The 15,056-nt window shown below is 32.1% G+C and overlaps 1 protein-coding gene across 1 annotated transcript; it reads right to left on the minus strand.

Annotated features, from left to right (window-relative positions):
- Nucleotides 1-4,252: 4,252 nt before the first annotated feature.
- On the minus strand, nucleotides 4,253-5,194 carry LOC127564513 (olfactory receptor 2A12-like). Its single transcript, XM_052001086.1, has one exon. It carries the CDS (start codon nucleotides 5,192-5,194, stop codon nucleotides 4,253-4,255), a length of 942 nt encoding a protein of 313 aa, XP_051857046.1.
- Nucleotides 5,195-15,056: the final 9,862 nt, after the last annotated feature.

The following is a 15,056-nucleotide window of genomic DNA, read 5'->3' on the forward strand; positions in this document are numbered from 1 at the left end:
AAATGAAAGTAATGATCAACAAAAGAGCCAAGACATCATTTTTTAAAAGAAATTATCAAAGAACACTGCCCTGATAGTTTGAAAACCTAGAGTAAAATAGAAAATGTTTTCTCATATTTATTTTTATTTTTAAAATTTTATTCTTAATTTATGGAGTAAGATATGAATTTCCACAACATAGTACAATAAAAAAGACAATTGTACACGCATCTGCAAATCTACCATGCTAGTAATTTAAAAAATACAACAAATTATCATGTAAATTAAAAAAAAAATCTTCATTCTCTCCCACCAGAGAGTTGGTTACAATTATACACGTATATGTGTCTAATTCACCCATTTAATATACATTCACACACACTGAAAGAGATTTCAAAATGAAAACTGGTAATGTCATAGCTTCATTCCAAATACTGCAAGCAACCAAAAAGAAACAATTCAAATGTCATGGAGGCACAGTCAGAATAACAAAAGATTTAGCACATCTACTTTAAATAATCAGATGTCTTCAAATATGATATTCCATAGGGCAAAGATTTAAGACTATACCCATGAATCATCTACTCAGCAAAATTTAATATTATCTTTAAAGGGAAAAATAGACATTGGAGATAGAGGACTTTCAAGCATTACTGATAAATGGACTAGAACTAAATAGATATTCAACTCTCAAATACAAGATTCAAGAGAAGAATAAAAAAGAAAACAGAAAAAGAAAATCACAAGGGACTTAATAAAGATAAACTTCTTACATTCATATGTAGGAAAATGATACTTGTAACTCATAAGAACTTTCTCATTATTAGAGTCAATTTTATTGATGTTTATTATTAATGTAGAAATAATATTTTCCTATTATACAAACACATTTTCTTACAAACAACTTATTTGAAACCCACTATTGGGAGGTATCTTCTCCTTAACATTTCTGCTTTCAATATCTCTAAACGCCATTCCCATTTGCAATCCCATAGATGACACTTCAAAAATACCTCAATTTCCTCAAAGAACTTGCAGTTTTCCTTGCTCCTTTTTCTGGTTTTATAAATCATAAGGATATTCTTGCTCATATTACTGAGATATTTCAGGATATAGCCAACGAGACCTCTATTATTCTTTGAGCTTGGACTCTCAAAAATATAAGAGAACTTCTCATGTAGACATTCATTCTTAGAATGCATACTGAAGTTTTGTTTTTTTCAGATTTTCCTAAGTTTCTAGTTCATATTTCTAAATTTTACATGTAGTCATTTTCAATTTCTTCAATTTTAATGTGTCATCCTTGAATAGTCTTAGTTTTTTGATTATTAATTTTGGTAAGTGATTTCCATACTTTAATTTTTTAATTTTTAAAAAAAATTATGGACATTAATTTTAATTTAATGCTAATGTAACATAGGTAGGCATGTAAAATCTTTACTTTTCCTCACTGGGTTTATGTGAATTGTATTTTCTTTTGCTTATTTTTTAGTGCCAGGATATTTTAGTTAATGATCTCCTGGAATATTGTCCTCAAATTCTATCTCTTTCTGGAATGTCAATAATCTTAAAATTGATGCAACATTCTATATCCCATAGCTGTGTTACATTAATCTTCATGATTTCTAGTTTGAATAATTGTATAGTATTTTTAGACCTAAACCTCCAATTTTCTTTTAGTTGTGTTCAATTTTATCATTTTAAGTTTTAGTAGATATGTTGTTAATTGTGTCTGTTATGCTTTCCATAATATTATTCTTGTTATTTTCTTCATTATTTTCTTACCATCTTTTTTTTTTTTTGTTGTTGTTGTTGTTGTTATTGTTGTTATTAGTCAAGCATGATTCTTTGCGACTCCATTTGGGATTTTCTTGGTAAAAATACTAGAATGGTTTGCTATTTCCTTCTTCAGCTTATTTTACAGATGAGGAAATTCATGTAAATAGTGTTTAAGTGATTTACCCCATAGTCAATAGTCAGTAAGTACCTGAGGTAAGATTTGAATTCAGGTCTCATTGACTCCAGGCCCAGTATTTTATCCTCTGTGCAATGTTTTATTTCTAGAGTTCACCTTGAACTTTAAAATAAATCTTTCTTCAAATTCTTTTAAAACTTTGACCTTTCTTAAGATGTTCCTAACAATATTAATTTTTGCTTCATGTTTTAAATCTGTAGTTATTCATTTGGAGATGTCTATCAAGGTAGTTTACATTATTTCTTTTCTTACCTGTCTTAATTCTGACAATTTGATTGATTCATTTGCTCCTCAATCATCACTGTACCTTTCCTAAAAGTTCCCTTTTACTTTTTAACTTTCCAGTATAAAGCAAATACTTTTCCTTATTTTGCATGAAGGTAGAAAAAGACCATTTTCCACACCCTTTACCCTAACTAGATTGTTGTAACCACATCAATCTCAACACTTCGATTGTCACCCTGACATATATTTTATTCTGCGAATATAATAGATTTAGTTTTTAAGAATACCAGCATGAGCTATTATCTAGTCAACAAATGTTTCTAAAATATCAGTTATGTGAAAAGTACATTATATGTTAAGATAAGGATTTTTTAAACAACATAATTTCATTGTCTTTAAGAAGGTATTATTAAAACTTTTCCAATACCCTTTCATTCTCAAGTTTGGCTTTTTCTGAAAATCTTTCTTCTTTACAACTATGTTGCTCATTTTGGGCTTCCAGTGATACAATTTATGATTGCTCATGATAACCAGTTAAAAACTATAGCCAAAGAAACTCTAATTTATCATTGACAAACAGATTCAGGAAATTTTTATTCTTTTTATATATATCAGATTCCATATATTTACATTTTATCAAATCCATCTTATTGGCCTAAGGGCCCCCATTGATTCTAAGAGATGGGGAACTACTATTATGCAATATGTGCCAAATTCATAGATGCAGATCAACTCTTATAATTACTAGCTGAATAGACTTTGTGTCAGAATTCTAACTTTTCTGAGTTTCCGCTTTCTCTTCTATGTAATGGAAAAAAAAATATACTATTCCATTCATAAGATTAGTGCAGGAAATATATACACTTTCAAGAACTACATAAAAATCAATTGGTATCATTATCATTATCATTCTCTGAGTAGGAGCTCACACTAGACTCATTCCTTCATCTGACATTTATTTAAATAATCTCTTATGCATTTACACTATACACCATAGTGTTCTTAGCTAATGGAAGTTATCAAAATGACTGATACCCTTTTTGATTATAATCTAGTGGGCAATTTAAGCAACTAATGAATATTTATTATATACCTTCTATGTGACAGATATTGTGCAAAGTGATGGGAATATAAATATAAAAGTTATGTCATTTTTTGGGGGGGAAGTCATATCTTGCTAAAACAGAAACATAAATAATTAATATACAGTAGCATATAAATTGCATTAAAAGTTGTAAAACAAAAGCTATGACATTAAACAACAGATATTTTATCCAACCTCCAAGGACTTCTCAATCAATAAAATAATTTATTCAATAATTCATCTAAGATTCATACAATGGAAGTAATCTTTTCTAGGTTAGGAAGTTGGATGAAGTAACTTCTAATACCACTTTGAATTCTCAGATCCACCCTTAGCAGGGGAGATATATTTTACAAAAAATAATATGGGAGTGGAAGAATATTCCTTCTAAAGGAGACTGAAGGAAAAGGCAGCTATATGATATCAAAAGGCATGAGAAATACCTTTCACTTAGGGGACTTAACAAGATAGGTCATTGTGTGATTAACAGTCATGGGACCAACAGTCTATTAAGGTCCACCAGGGATGGATAATATAGCAGATGTAGGCTTCTATTAAAATCCTTTGGTATTAAAAAAGGAAAAATTTAATAAAAAAAGAAATCCAAATGTAGGATCAAGATGGATGGATGAGGTCAAGATCAATCGATCTATGCCTCCTATTATCTATCCAATTTGGGATACACATACATATATATTTCTATACACTCATACCTCTAAAAGCAAATATTTATCACTGAGCATGGTATATAAACCCAATATAAATGTGACATTGTGATTATCTCTTTAAATACACACACACACACACACACATACATACACACACACACACAGAGGGTTTGAAGATGAATCACCAGTAACAAAACACTATCAAAATTAATCTCTAGAATTATTTAGTCACAGGTAGAGAGAAAGCAGACAACTTTGATTTATACTCAGGTAGATAAAAACACCAAGAATACTAATGAATTTTAACTGGTCATGAGCAAATCACATGTTTTGGGATTGTTTTTTCTTCCCCAACACTCTTCTCAGAGCACCCTTCACCTCTGCATTCCTCAGGCTGTAGATCAAGGGATTCAGCATAGGGTTAATGAGGCTATAAAATAGGGAGAGGATTTTCTGCTGCTCCTCAGGATGGCTGGTTTTGGGGGTCATGTATAGTATGATGGCACTACCATAGAAGAGCCCAACTACACAGAGGTGGGAGGAGCAGGTAGAAAATGCTTTCTTTCTTCCTTCCCCAGACTGGATCCTGAGGATGGCATAGAGAATGCGCATGTAGGAGATCAGGATTAAGCTGAGAGGTCCAACTAGGACAAATACACAAGCTGAAAACATAACAAGCTGGTTAAGTCTAGTATCAGCACAGGCAAGCTTGAACAAAGACATGATCTGACAGAAGAAATGGTTGATTTCCCTAGGTCCACAAAAGGGTAGCCTCAAAAGGAGAATCATATGGACCATGGCAAGGAGAAAACTGAATGTCCAGGAAATTGTGGTCAGAGTGGCACACAATCTCCAGCTCATGATGACAGCATATCTGAGAGGATGGCAGATTGCCACATAACGATCATAGGACATCACAACCAAGATAAGACACTCCACAGTGGCAAAGGCCAAATACAAATACATTTGTAATATACAGGGAACAAAGGAGATGCCTCTGTCCTTATTCAGTAGGTTCACAAGCATCTTGGGTACGTTGTTTGAGGCATAGGACATGTCGACAATGGCCAGATTTGAGAGGAAGAAGTACATGGGAATATGGAGATGGGAGTCTAGACAGATGAGTCCCAGGATGATGCCATTCCCCAGTAGAGTGATGGCATAAAATAAGGAGAAGAGCATAAAGAGGAACACCTGTATCTCTGGCTTGACGGGAAATCCCAGAAGGATAAATTCTGTGATCAGTGTTTGATTTTTCCACATCCTCCTGTGAAAAAGATATTTAAGCATGATAGTTGAAAAATATTTTTGAATCTTGATTATTTACTGAATTAAATTATAATGTTTAAGCACTATCCCTTATGCTTTCTAGATTTGAAAACACCCAATTATAGAGATATCAGGGTTATTTTTTAGGATCCAAAATAAAACAGAAAGAAAATGTAATATAAGATGCAGTTCAGATAGGAATAGGAGTATAACTGTTGATAGTCAGTGACAAATGTAGCATGTTGTAGGGGAATCAAGTTCTGGCTATGAGACAGAGGTATGGATTTATGTCTCACTTCTGACCTTCACTGTCTCTGTGACTTTGGGCAAGCCTGTTTACTTCACTGGGTCTTTGTTTACTGAAATGTTCAATGATGAAATTCAATTGAATAAATATTAAATATATACCATGGGCAAAGAACTGTGCTAAATCCTAAGAATACAAAAAGAACCAAATGATAATCACTGCTCTCAAGGAGCTCACAATCTAATGAGAATAACAATATGCAAATTATTATATACAAAAAAATTATATACAGGAAAAATAGTACATAATTAACAGAGGGAATTTGCTGTAATTAATAAGGTTTAAGGAAAGCTTTCTGTAGAAAGTGTGATTATTGTTGAGACTTAAAGGAAGCCAGGGAGATCAGTAATTGAAGCAGAGAAGGGAGAGCATTCCATGTATGAGGGATGGCCAGAATGAATGGTTACATTCCAGAGATGGAATGCTTAGTTTGTGGCATAGATGGGGGCCAGTATGTAGATGGGAGAATAATACTGGGGAATAAGAGTAAGAATATTGTTAAAATAAAAGAGTAAGCTATAAAGGATTTTGAACATCAAGCAGAGCATTTTCTATTTTCTCCTGGAGGCAAAAGGTATTCCTATAATTTACAGAGTAATGGGTTATGGTGTAATATTCAGATCTTCACTTTAGGAAAATAATTTTAGTGATTGAGTGGAAAAAAAGATTGAAGTGGGGAGAGACCTGAGACAGATTCTTTCAATAATGAAGGTGAGGTGGTAAGGGCCCATGCCAGAGTAGAAGAATAAGGGACATATTTGAGTGATCTTGAAAAGACCTTGGCAATGGCTTATATTTGAAGATGCAAGATAGTGAGGAATACAAGGTGACTCCTAGACTATGAGCCTGAAAGACTAGGAGGAGGGTTTGATCTTTACAGTAATAAATAAGGTAAGAGGGATAAAGGTTTAGGGGAAAAGATGAGTTCTGTTTTGAATATACTGAGTTTAAAATGTCTATTGGACATCTAGTGAGATAGCAAAACTTTTTTTTTTAAATATTAGAGATATAAAGATTAAATACTACTTTCCCTACTAGGGGTAAGTTTCAAAAATATGATCAGATCAAGCATCCCACAGTAGTAAAAGAACTCTCAAATAAATGGTCTTTAAAATAAATTGAATTGGTAGGGGCAATAGTGATCCAGGACACCTGGTCTCTCCATATAGTAAAGTTCTTTTTGTTTTAGTTGTTGTTTTTCTTTTGTGTCTTATTGTGATCTTTTGGCAAAGATCCTAGAATGGTTTGACATTTATTTCTCCAGTTCATTTTACAGATGAAGAAACTGCGGCAAACAAGGCTAAATGAGTTGTTTAGGGACACCAAGTTAATGAGTGTCTGAGGCTAGATTTGAATGCAGGAAGAGAAGATTTCCTGATTCTCGGTACTCTATTTTCTGTGCCACCTAGCTATTCATTTTGATGGACAGAGCAGCTTAACTACATTGTTGTAGCTGGGGAAGAAGGCCTAGGACAATTGATAATTTTTTAAATCTAATAGTTAAACTAATTATTCAATAGCTTAAAAACTATTTTTGTTGTTAACTAATTCAGATATTTCAATGTTTCTGAAGAAGTATAGAATCCATATTATATGTGTGTGTGTGTGTGTATCTGTGTGTGTGTGTATGTACATTTATATTCAAAGAATACAAAATACTTAGATAAATGTATATATGAGGTAAGAAAGGAAGATGCTTCCATGAGGAGGAGGAGAGAATCAGAAGGAAAGAAAAAGAGCTATGAAAGGAACTTGGGTAGGAGGCCAGTGTGAGTGACTATATCAAGTCTGAAGTAAGGGAACTGAAATCAATCTGGGATCAGTCCTGTCCAAGCAGAAGCTACTAAGGGCAAATACTCAACATAGTAAGAACAATTTCAGAGTTGGATAAACCAGAAGTCTAAAAATGGAAAAATATAGAATTGATAAAATGTGGGAGAACTTAGAGCTAAAAAGTTTATTTCAGCTTCTGAAAGAAACCACCAAAAAGGTACACATTACTCATCTCTACATAACCCCATTACAAAAATAGTCCATGTATTAGCACACAGAAAATTTACAAATAAATTTAAAAGAAGATAAAGACAAAGCATAATTTTTTAGTCACAACACCAAAGAAATATAATTCAGAGAACAAAAAAAGCACAAAATAAACATAAAATTAATAATGACACCTTAAATAATGAATAGATCACTGAATACATAAAAGAAACACTATAATTATTTGAAAGACAATGATGCTAAAGAAATAGTATATCCGAAGTTCTGGGATATAACTAACAAAATCCTCAGAGGTTTAAAAAAAACCTCTAAAGGTTTATATAAATAAAATAGAAAAGGAGAAGACCAATATCCTAAACATGCATTTAAAAAATTAGTCAACAAATAAATAAACCAACCCAACAAAAGGAAGATCTTGAAAATTAAAGGAGAAATAGATAAATCAAAAATGAGATAGACAGAAGCACTTATAAACAGAAAGCTGATTCTTTGAAAAAACTAACAAAATTGATAAGTATTTAATCAGCCTGATTAAAAATAAGAAATGAAGAAGTGGAAAATTATATCAAAAAAATAAAATTAGAACAAGGTAAAATCACAACAAAACTCGAAAAAAAATGTACACATGTTCTTTGTACAAATAAATAATAGCACAACTCTAATACAATGAAATAAAATATTACCTGTTGAAAAATAAGATATCTAAAGTAAAAGAACATCAAACAATTCAATCTCAGAAAAGTAAATAAAATAGTTTTAAAAGAACTAAAAAAGGAAGAAAAAATTCATATTTCAGATCAATTTATGTGAGAATTCTACCAAACTTTGAAAAAACAATGAATGCCTATATTACACAATTCTTTTCCAACATTAAGAATGAAACCATTCCAACAAACTTTTTTATGAGGCAAATATAGTCTTAATAACTTAACCAAGGAAGTTTAGTAAAGCAAAAAAAAAAAATTATTGTTCAATATCATTTTTATTTTAAGTAAATAAAAATCCCGTCAAATAAAATAAAAACCTGGCAGAAAGATTATAGCAACTAAAAATAAATAGTAATTCTGATCAGGGATGCAAAGGGTTTAATATAAGGAATATATTAACATAATCATATTCAAGCAAAAGAACCCCCAAAATTTGATTATCTTAAAAGATGTAGGAAAAGCCTTGGACAAATTACATCTCTCATTTAGGGAAAAAAAAAAAACTTTCAAAGTATAAAAATACAAAGTAAAAAAAAATAAAAAATAGGGATTCCTTCTTAAAAAGGTGATAGGAAATAATTATCTTCAGTGAAAGTAAGAAATGTGTCTTATGAGGATATGGTAAGATCTTTCCCTATAAATATAGATATATAGATATATAGCAATGATGCTTATGTTGAGCAAAATCTGATATTAATTAATGAAAAGCTACCAGAAGCAATAAGACAAAAGAAATTATAGACACAACAGATATAAAAATAGACAAAAAGTAGTAAAAATCCCTATCTGATAATGACATGATGTTTTACTTTAAAAATCCTGATAAATCAGTTGAGAAATCAAATAGCTTCAGCAAAAAATTGCAAACATCAAAACAAAACAACATTAGATTAATGGTGGTAGGAATATCATCAATTTAATTTTTGTTGTGCAGCAATTAATAGCAAAATTTAAGGTCCAAAAATACACTGAAAAACAATTTAATGTGGAATTATTGTTGTTGTTTGGATATGTACAACTATGCAGGGCCCAATTTTGGGGATTTTCTTGGCAAAGATACTAGTTTGCGATTTACTTCTATTCATTTTATAAATGAGGAAAGCAAGGCAAGTATAGTTAAATGATTTTTTAGGGTCACATAGCAAATAAATTCCTGAGGCCAGATATAAATTTAATCCAGGTTTGGTTCTCTACACACTATTCCATATAGCTGTCCTCAGATGAAGAATATTTAAATAAATAATGATATATGATAATAATGAAATATTGTTAGGTTGTAAGAAATAATGGAAGAGATGAATAAAGAGAAGCATAAAAAGACTTATATGAACAGATGCAAACAAACTATGAAGAATCAAGAAAACAATATAACACTGAACAAAACAATATAAATAGAAATAAAAATAATAAAATAACCTGAACAGAATTATTGCAATAATAATGGTCAAGATTTGTCCCCAAAAGATATTCTTTATCTCCTTTGCAGAAGTACAGGTTCACAAGTGTGAAACAATGAAATTTTAAAGTCAGATTTTTTTTCTGGTTTTACTGATTTTTTTTCTTTAAAAAAATGGTTGTAAAGAATGAGGGTGTAAGAGCATTAGAGGAAGGATATGAGGCATGAAGGTTAGGTAAAAAAAAAGATATGAACAAATCTACTATTTTTTTTAAAGGAGTACAGATTACAGAGTTCATCTTTGACATTTACTTCTGATGTGACTCCTTTAAGAATACATAGCATCCCACCTCTTATTCCATTTATATATTCCCATTATATTACCTGAATTATTATTTCTGAAGAAAAATATCTATTATCAGAGAAAATGGTACAAAACAAGATTATTTAGAACTATTTTCTTTTCCTTAGGAGTAAAAGAAACAGATTGTTTCTGAGATATCCAGTCTATCATTTATGCATTTAGAGAATCTTATTCTTGCTTGTTTCTACATCTTATTTTTGTTGGAATGTGAATTTGAGACTAAAAATAAAAAAATACTACAGATAATGCATAAGTAAATATCATAGTATAATAAATATTATTACAGATAATGTAGCAATAAATATTATAGATCTTTTCATTTCATATTCTAGGATTTTTCCTATACAATATATGTAGTCCCCAATGTGACCTATTTTGTAAAATTTAAAAATGATGTCAACAAGATTTTTCTTCCCTATTTAATCTCTAACTCTCCTTCAATACAAAATCAAAAGTGAGATCTAGTAAATTTTTTTTTTGATTTAGTAGGTAAGTACTGAGTTTCTCCCCATATGTTATAATTGAGAATCAAGTAATTTTCTTCCTTTTTTCCTTTCACTCCATGACCTTGTTTTCATTAGGTTAATCAAAATAAAACATGTTAAAATAATTTTCAAATTATTTCATTTTATATAAGAATTGTGAAACTCAAAATTCATATAACTAGGTAAATTTTATTTATAAAAAGCAAGATTGAATAAAACAAGAAACAGAGATGGATTAATCCCGTGTTTTGCTCAGTTTGGACCACACAAGAATGAACAGAAGAATAAAATAATCTTTAAGTATATTTTAATTTTTGTCAGTTTCACAGACAGTAAGCATCATTCTGTGCTAACATGCCTGAAAACAACAGATGACAAGAATTCATAGCATCATAAATTTTAATCAACCAATCAATAAATATCCCTTATGTTTCAGGCACTGTGCAAAATACTGGGAATTTAGATCTGGAATGGGCTTTGAAAATTATCTGGTATAACCCCTTCATTTTTCAGATGAGAGAAGGGAGAGCAAGAGAGGTAAGGTCCTTTATCTAAGGTAGGACAGGTAGCATGTGGTAGATCAGGATTTGAATGCAGGTCCTCTGAATCCCAATCAAGTCCTCTTTCTACTATATCACATTTCCTAACAAAGTTTGCTATTAGGAAGCCACTTCATTTTTCTGGACATTCAAAAGTAAAATAAAAATGTAGTTAAAGCAAATTATGTCTAAGATCCTTTCTAACTCTAAAGATCTGTGTTTCTATTCTGCTTTATGACTTACAGTAATTCAAAGGAAGATGGCAAAAAGAGAATTTTGTATTTATTATGAACATTTCAGAAAAAGTGACAGAACTTTTAAAGCTGGAAAACATCAATGCTGAGGTTGATCTGTCTAGGGTTCTGGGAAAGAATAGTACTTCTTTCTGAGGAAGGGACTGGGGCAGGCAGAAAATGGATAGGACAATATACCAAACAGGATGATTTCTGTAAATAGCTGTGACCCTTGAGAACTGCATCAGCTGCAAAACTATATGTATATATTTTAGTTGTATATAGATATATTTTCATTATACGTATACATTTAATTGTATATAGATGTCTGCCACCTATTAGCTATGTGGATTTGAGCAACTAAGTTTAATTCTCAGGCCAGTTTCCTGATCTGTAAAATGAGAGGGTTGGGTTAGATGCCATTCTAAGATCTCTTCTAATCTTATGTCTATGATCTTAACTAAGAAAAGGTTTTTGTTTGTGGATTTGTGGATTCTGGCAGTAGATTAATGCCAATTGTCTTTTTAGTCAAAACTAGTTACAGTTAACAGTAACTTTTAAGTATACAATTGCTGAAAGTGAAGAATAATGATAAAAGTAACTAACTCAATTTTAAGCAAGAACCCACTCCAGTTCCAATGCTATAATCACATAGATCACTGAAAACTTACCTTTGAATCCCTATATCTTTCCTTATTATTTCAAATGCTCAATTAACAAAAGATATTTTGTGTCAATCTCTATTTTCCTTTTCAAAAGTAAGTAATAGATGAATATACAAATAGTAGAGAATCTTGTAAGTAACAGCAGTCCTGGAATTAGGGGGAAAATAGTTTTGTGGTTATTGATGCTTCAATAATAATTCCACTTTACAAAAGGGAGTAGAAATAGAGTTGTATTTGATATATTAATAATCTGAACTGACCCACTTATTGAAACAAGTACTGTATCAACCTTATGATACATCCTTCTGTGAATTTACTCATGCTGTCACCTGTGCCTTGGCACCTAAGTATTTTCTCCTTCATCCTTTCCCCCATGTCATTTTCTTCAAGTTTGGATCTCTCATAGATCTTTTGGCACAATATGCTGAATTATTGTTCTTTATATACTTGTTTAATCTACCCAATGAAGTTATATGTCAAAAAGAGGTTAAAGATGTCCCTTTTCCATTATTCTTTCTCCCATTCATTTTCTTCATGTTCAGATTTCATAAAAGCTTATATCTGTCTTACAGCACAATATGCTGAATTATAATTCTTTGTATGCCTGCTTAATCTTCCCTCTATGTTTATAAGTCGAAAGAGGATGAGGATATTATCTACTTTACTAAATCTCAATGTTTACTTCTGGGTTTGGTATTTTTCCCTTAGAGTCTTTAGACTTTTTTTATATCTCATTGATGTAAATATTCAACTTTTCAATAACTTAGTCTAAAGAGTTTTCTTGAAGAATAAAAGTTTAAATGCCTATATCAGGGGCACATAATATCTGTCAGCAGCAAGTTTTTCTGACTTCAAAGACTGCTCTCTACCCCACCTGATACCTACACTATCCTGCACTACCTCTCACTTTAAACAAATAGTCCCTATTTGGTGAAAAACTGAATGAACAGCTGTATTCAATTCTGAATCAAGGCAAAAGGAATAAATAACTCAATAAATTTGATGTTTTGAAGAAATGCTTTTTTTGGGGGGGGGAGAAGCTTTACCATATTTCTTCATAGAGCCACAGCTACTCAAAAACAAGACAGTATATCTGTCTAAGTTATTCTCATGTCCTGGTAGGTTTGTCTTTGGAGTTCAGATTGTTTTTGTAGAATATTTATAACACAGAAAATGTTATAGTATCCCTCAGGGGAAAAAAAAAAACTATGAAGGTAACCTCTTTCTTTTTTTAGTAAGAATCTCAAATAAGAGTCCTTCCCACGGTGGACATGAATTCCTTTAGAACTCTCATATGGTACAATACTGATCCTCTCTGACCATGGTTACCAAAGTACAGTCAGAAGGGAAGTTCTCTAATGGCCACTTATGCCAAAGGCTATTTCCAGATATGTATGTATCAGAGACAGGGGAAAGGTCAGAACACTTCCATGTTCTTTTTCATTTGGGGCAGGCATCAACACATTGAGATATTTGCATAAGCATAAATCATACTTAAATTGTAGCATGTTTCTTTTAATCTTCTTTAGCTCTTTATTAGGGACACAGCTTGCTAAGTCTATCTGACACCAAAAATTACCACTCCCTAAAATGTGGGACCTGAATGGAATCAGAACAATTTGTCTACTGGGTCTGCATTCTGGAAATATCCAACTTTGCTATTGTGAATCTATATTCACAGCCAGGAATACGTCCAGCTCAGAGAGGACATCTACTTCCCCACCCAATTCTGGTGATTTCTTATCTCACCAATCTTCTCTCATGTCTAAGTCATCTTCCAGAGCACTTAAATTTAGCATGGCAAAAGCATTTGTCTTTACCTAGAAGTTAGTCTGAAAAGTCTTCAAATCCTAAACACAGTATCTCTTTGTCCTTCCTAACAGAGACTGAGAAAGCAAATGGGTGTTGCTTGGAAATGAAGGGTTTCCCTCCTGTGATCAATTCAAATCATTCACCAGCCCAGACACTCTTGAGGATTTAGTGCAGGAGAAGGGTCCATGGGATATTACTTCAAATATCTCTTCCCTGTAGGGAAATCTAGGGATTGCTTCTCACTTTCTTTGTAATTCTCCCTTGAGACTCCAGGGAGGGATATCTTCATTACCACAAAGGAAAGTTAAGAAACTGCAATTTATATCCAAAAGCTTGGAAATCATAAATCATAAAAAATAGTACCCAAATACTTGGACTTGTTATTGGTTCAAATATCCTAATACTGTTTCAAATCTTTAAGCCTTCTAACTCCTAAAATAGAGTGTGATCAGAAAATCTTTGCTACAGGGTTCCCCTCAGAACTTATTATTGTTTAATTTTGGGGGAATAGATTTTCCCAAGGGATAGACATACATATTTCTCCCAGAGTTTGTGAGTGCAGAAGAAATAATTATGAAATGTTTTCACTTTCAAAGATTGTAAAGATTATAATCTTTAGAGCTGGAGAGGTTCTTAACTATAATCTGTTCAAATCTGGTTATTTCTCAGATTAGGAAATGGAGGACCAGAAGGTAAAAGTACTTATATAGACAGAACTCTGATAAAGGCTTTCATCTCCTCCTAAGTTCAGGAATATGACAACATGATTCCAATTTTGCTGCTGCTGCTGCTGCTGCTGTTGTTATTGCTGCTACTACTGTTGTTTCAGATTCTTCTCTTTCCAACTGATTGATTTAACACTTCACAAATTTATAACATTGGCCTGATGGCATAACTCCTTTACTCAAAATCATTGGTAGCTTCCTCTTTCCAGTAAGATATACTCCAAAGTCCTCAGTCTATAAGTCTGACTGCCTCCAAACTGTGGGGTCAAGCCAAGATGTTAGAGAAAGATCAGGAAGTTGCTTGATCTCTCTTTGGTTTCCCTTTGGAAACAACATTAAATGAAGTCTCTAAATGAATTTTGGAGTGACAGTACCCCCCCCCCCCCCAAAAAAAAAAAAGGAGTGAAACAATTTTCCAACCTAAGTTAACTTAGTAGGACTTCAGGAAAAGTCTTTCTCATTTGGATAAAAGGGGAGCATAGACTGGTACAGGCTCAATATGGGTAATCTAGCTGGAAACTCTTATCTGCAGTATAGATCAGCTCCTCTTGTCTTAACTCATCAGGACAGCCTCCAGTCCCATCACAGAAGGCAAATTACATCTTGGAACACCAGCACAACA

Source organism: Antechinus flavipes, chromosome 5 (genome assembly GCF_016432865.1).
Source record: "Antechinus flavipes isolate AdamAnt ecotype Samford, QLD, Australia chromosome 5, AdamAnt_v2, whole genome shotgun sequence".
NCBI lineage: Eukaryota > Metazoa > Chordata > Mammalia > Dasyuromorphia > Dasyuridae > Antechinus > Antechinus flavipes.

Coding starts and splice junctions, on each gene's coding strand:
- LOC127564513 (XM_052001086.1), bottom strand. CDS start 5,194: ATGTGGAAAAATCAAACACTGATCACAGAATTTATCCTTCTGGGATTT.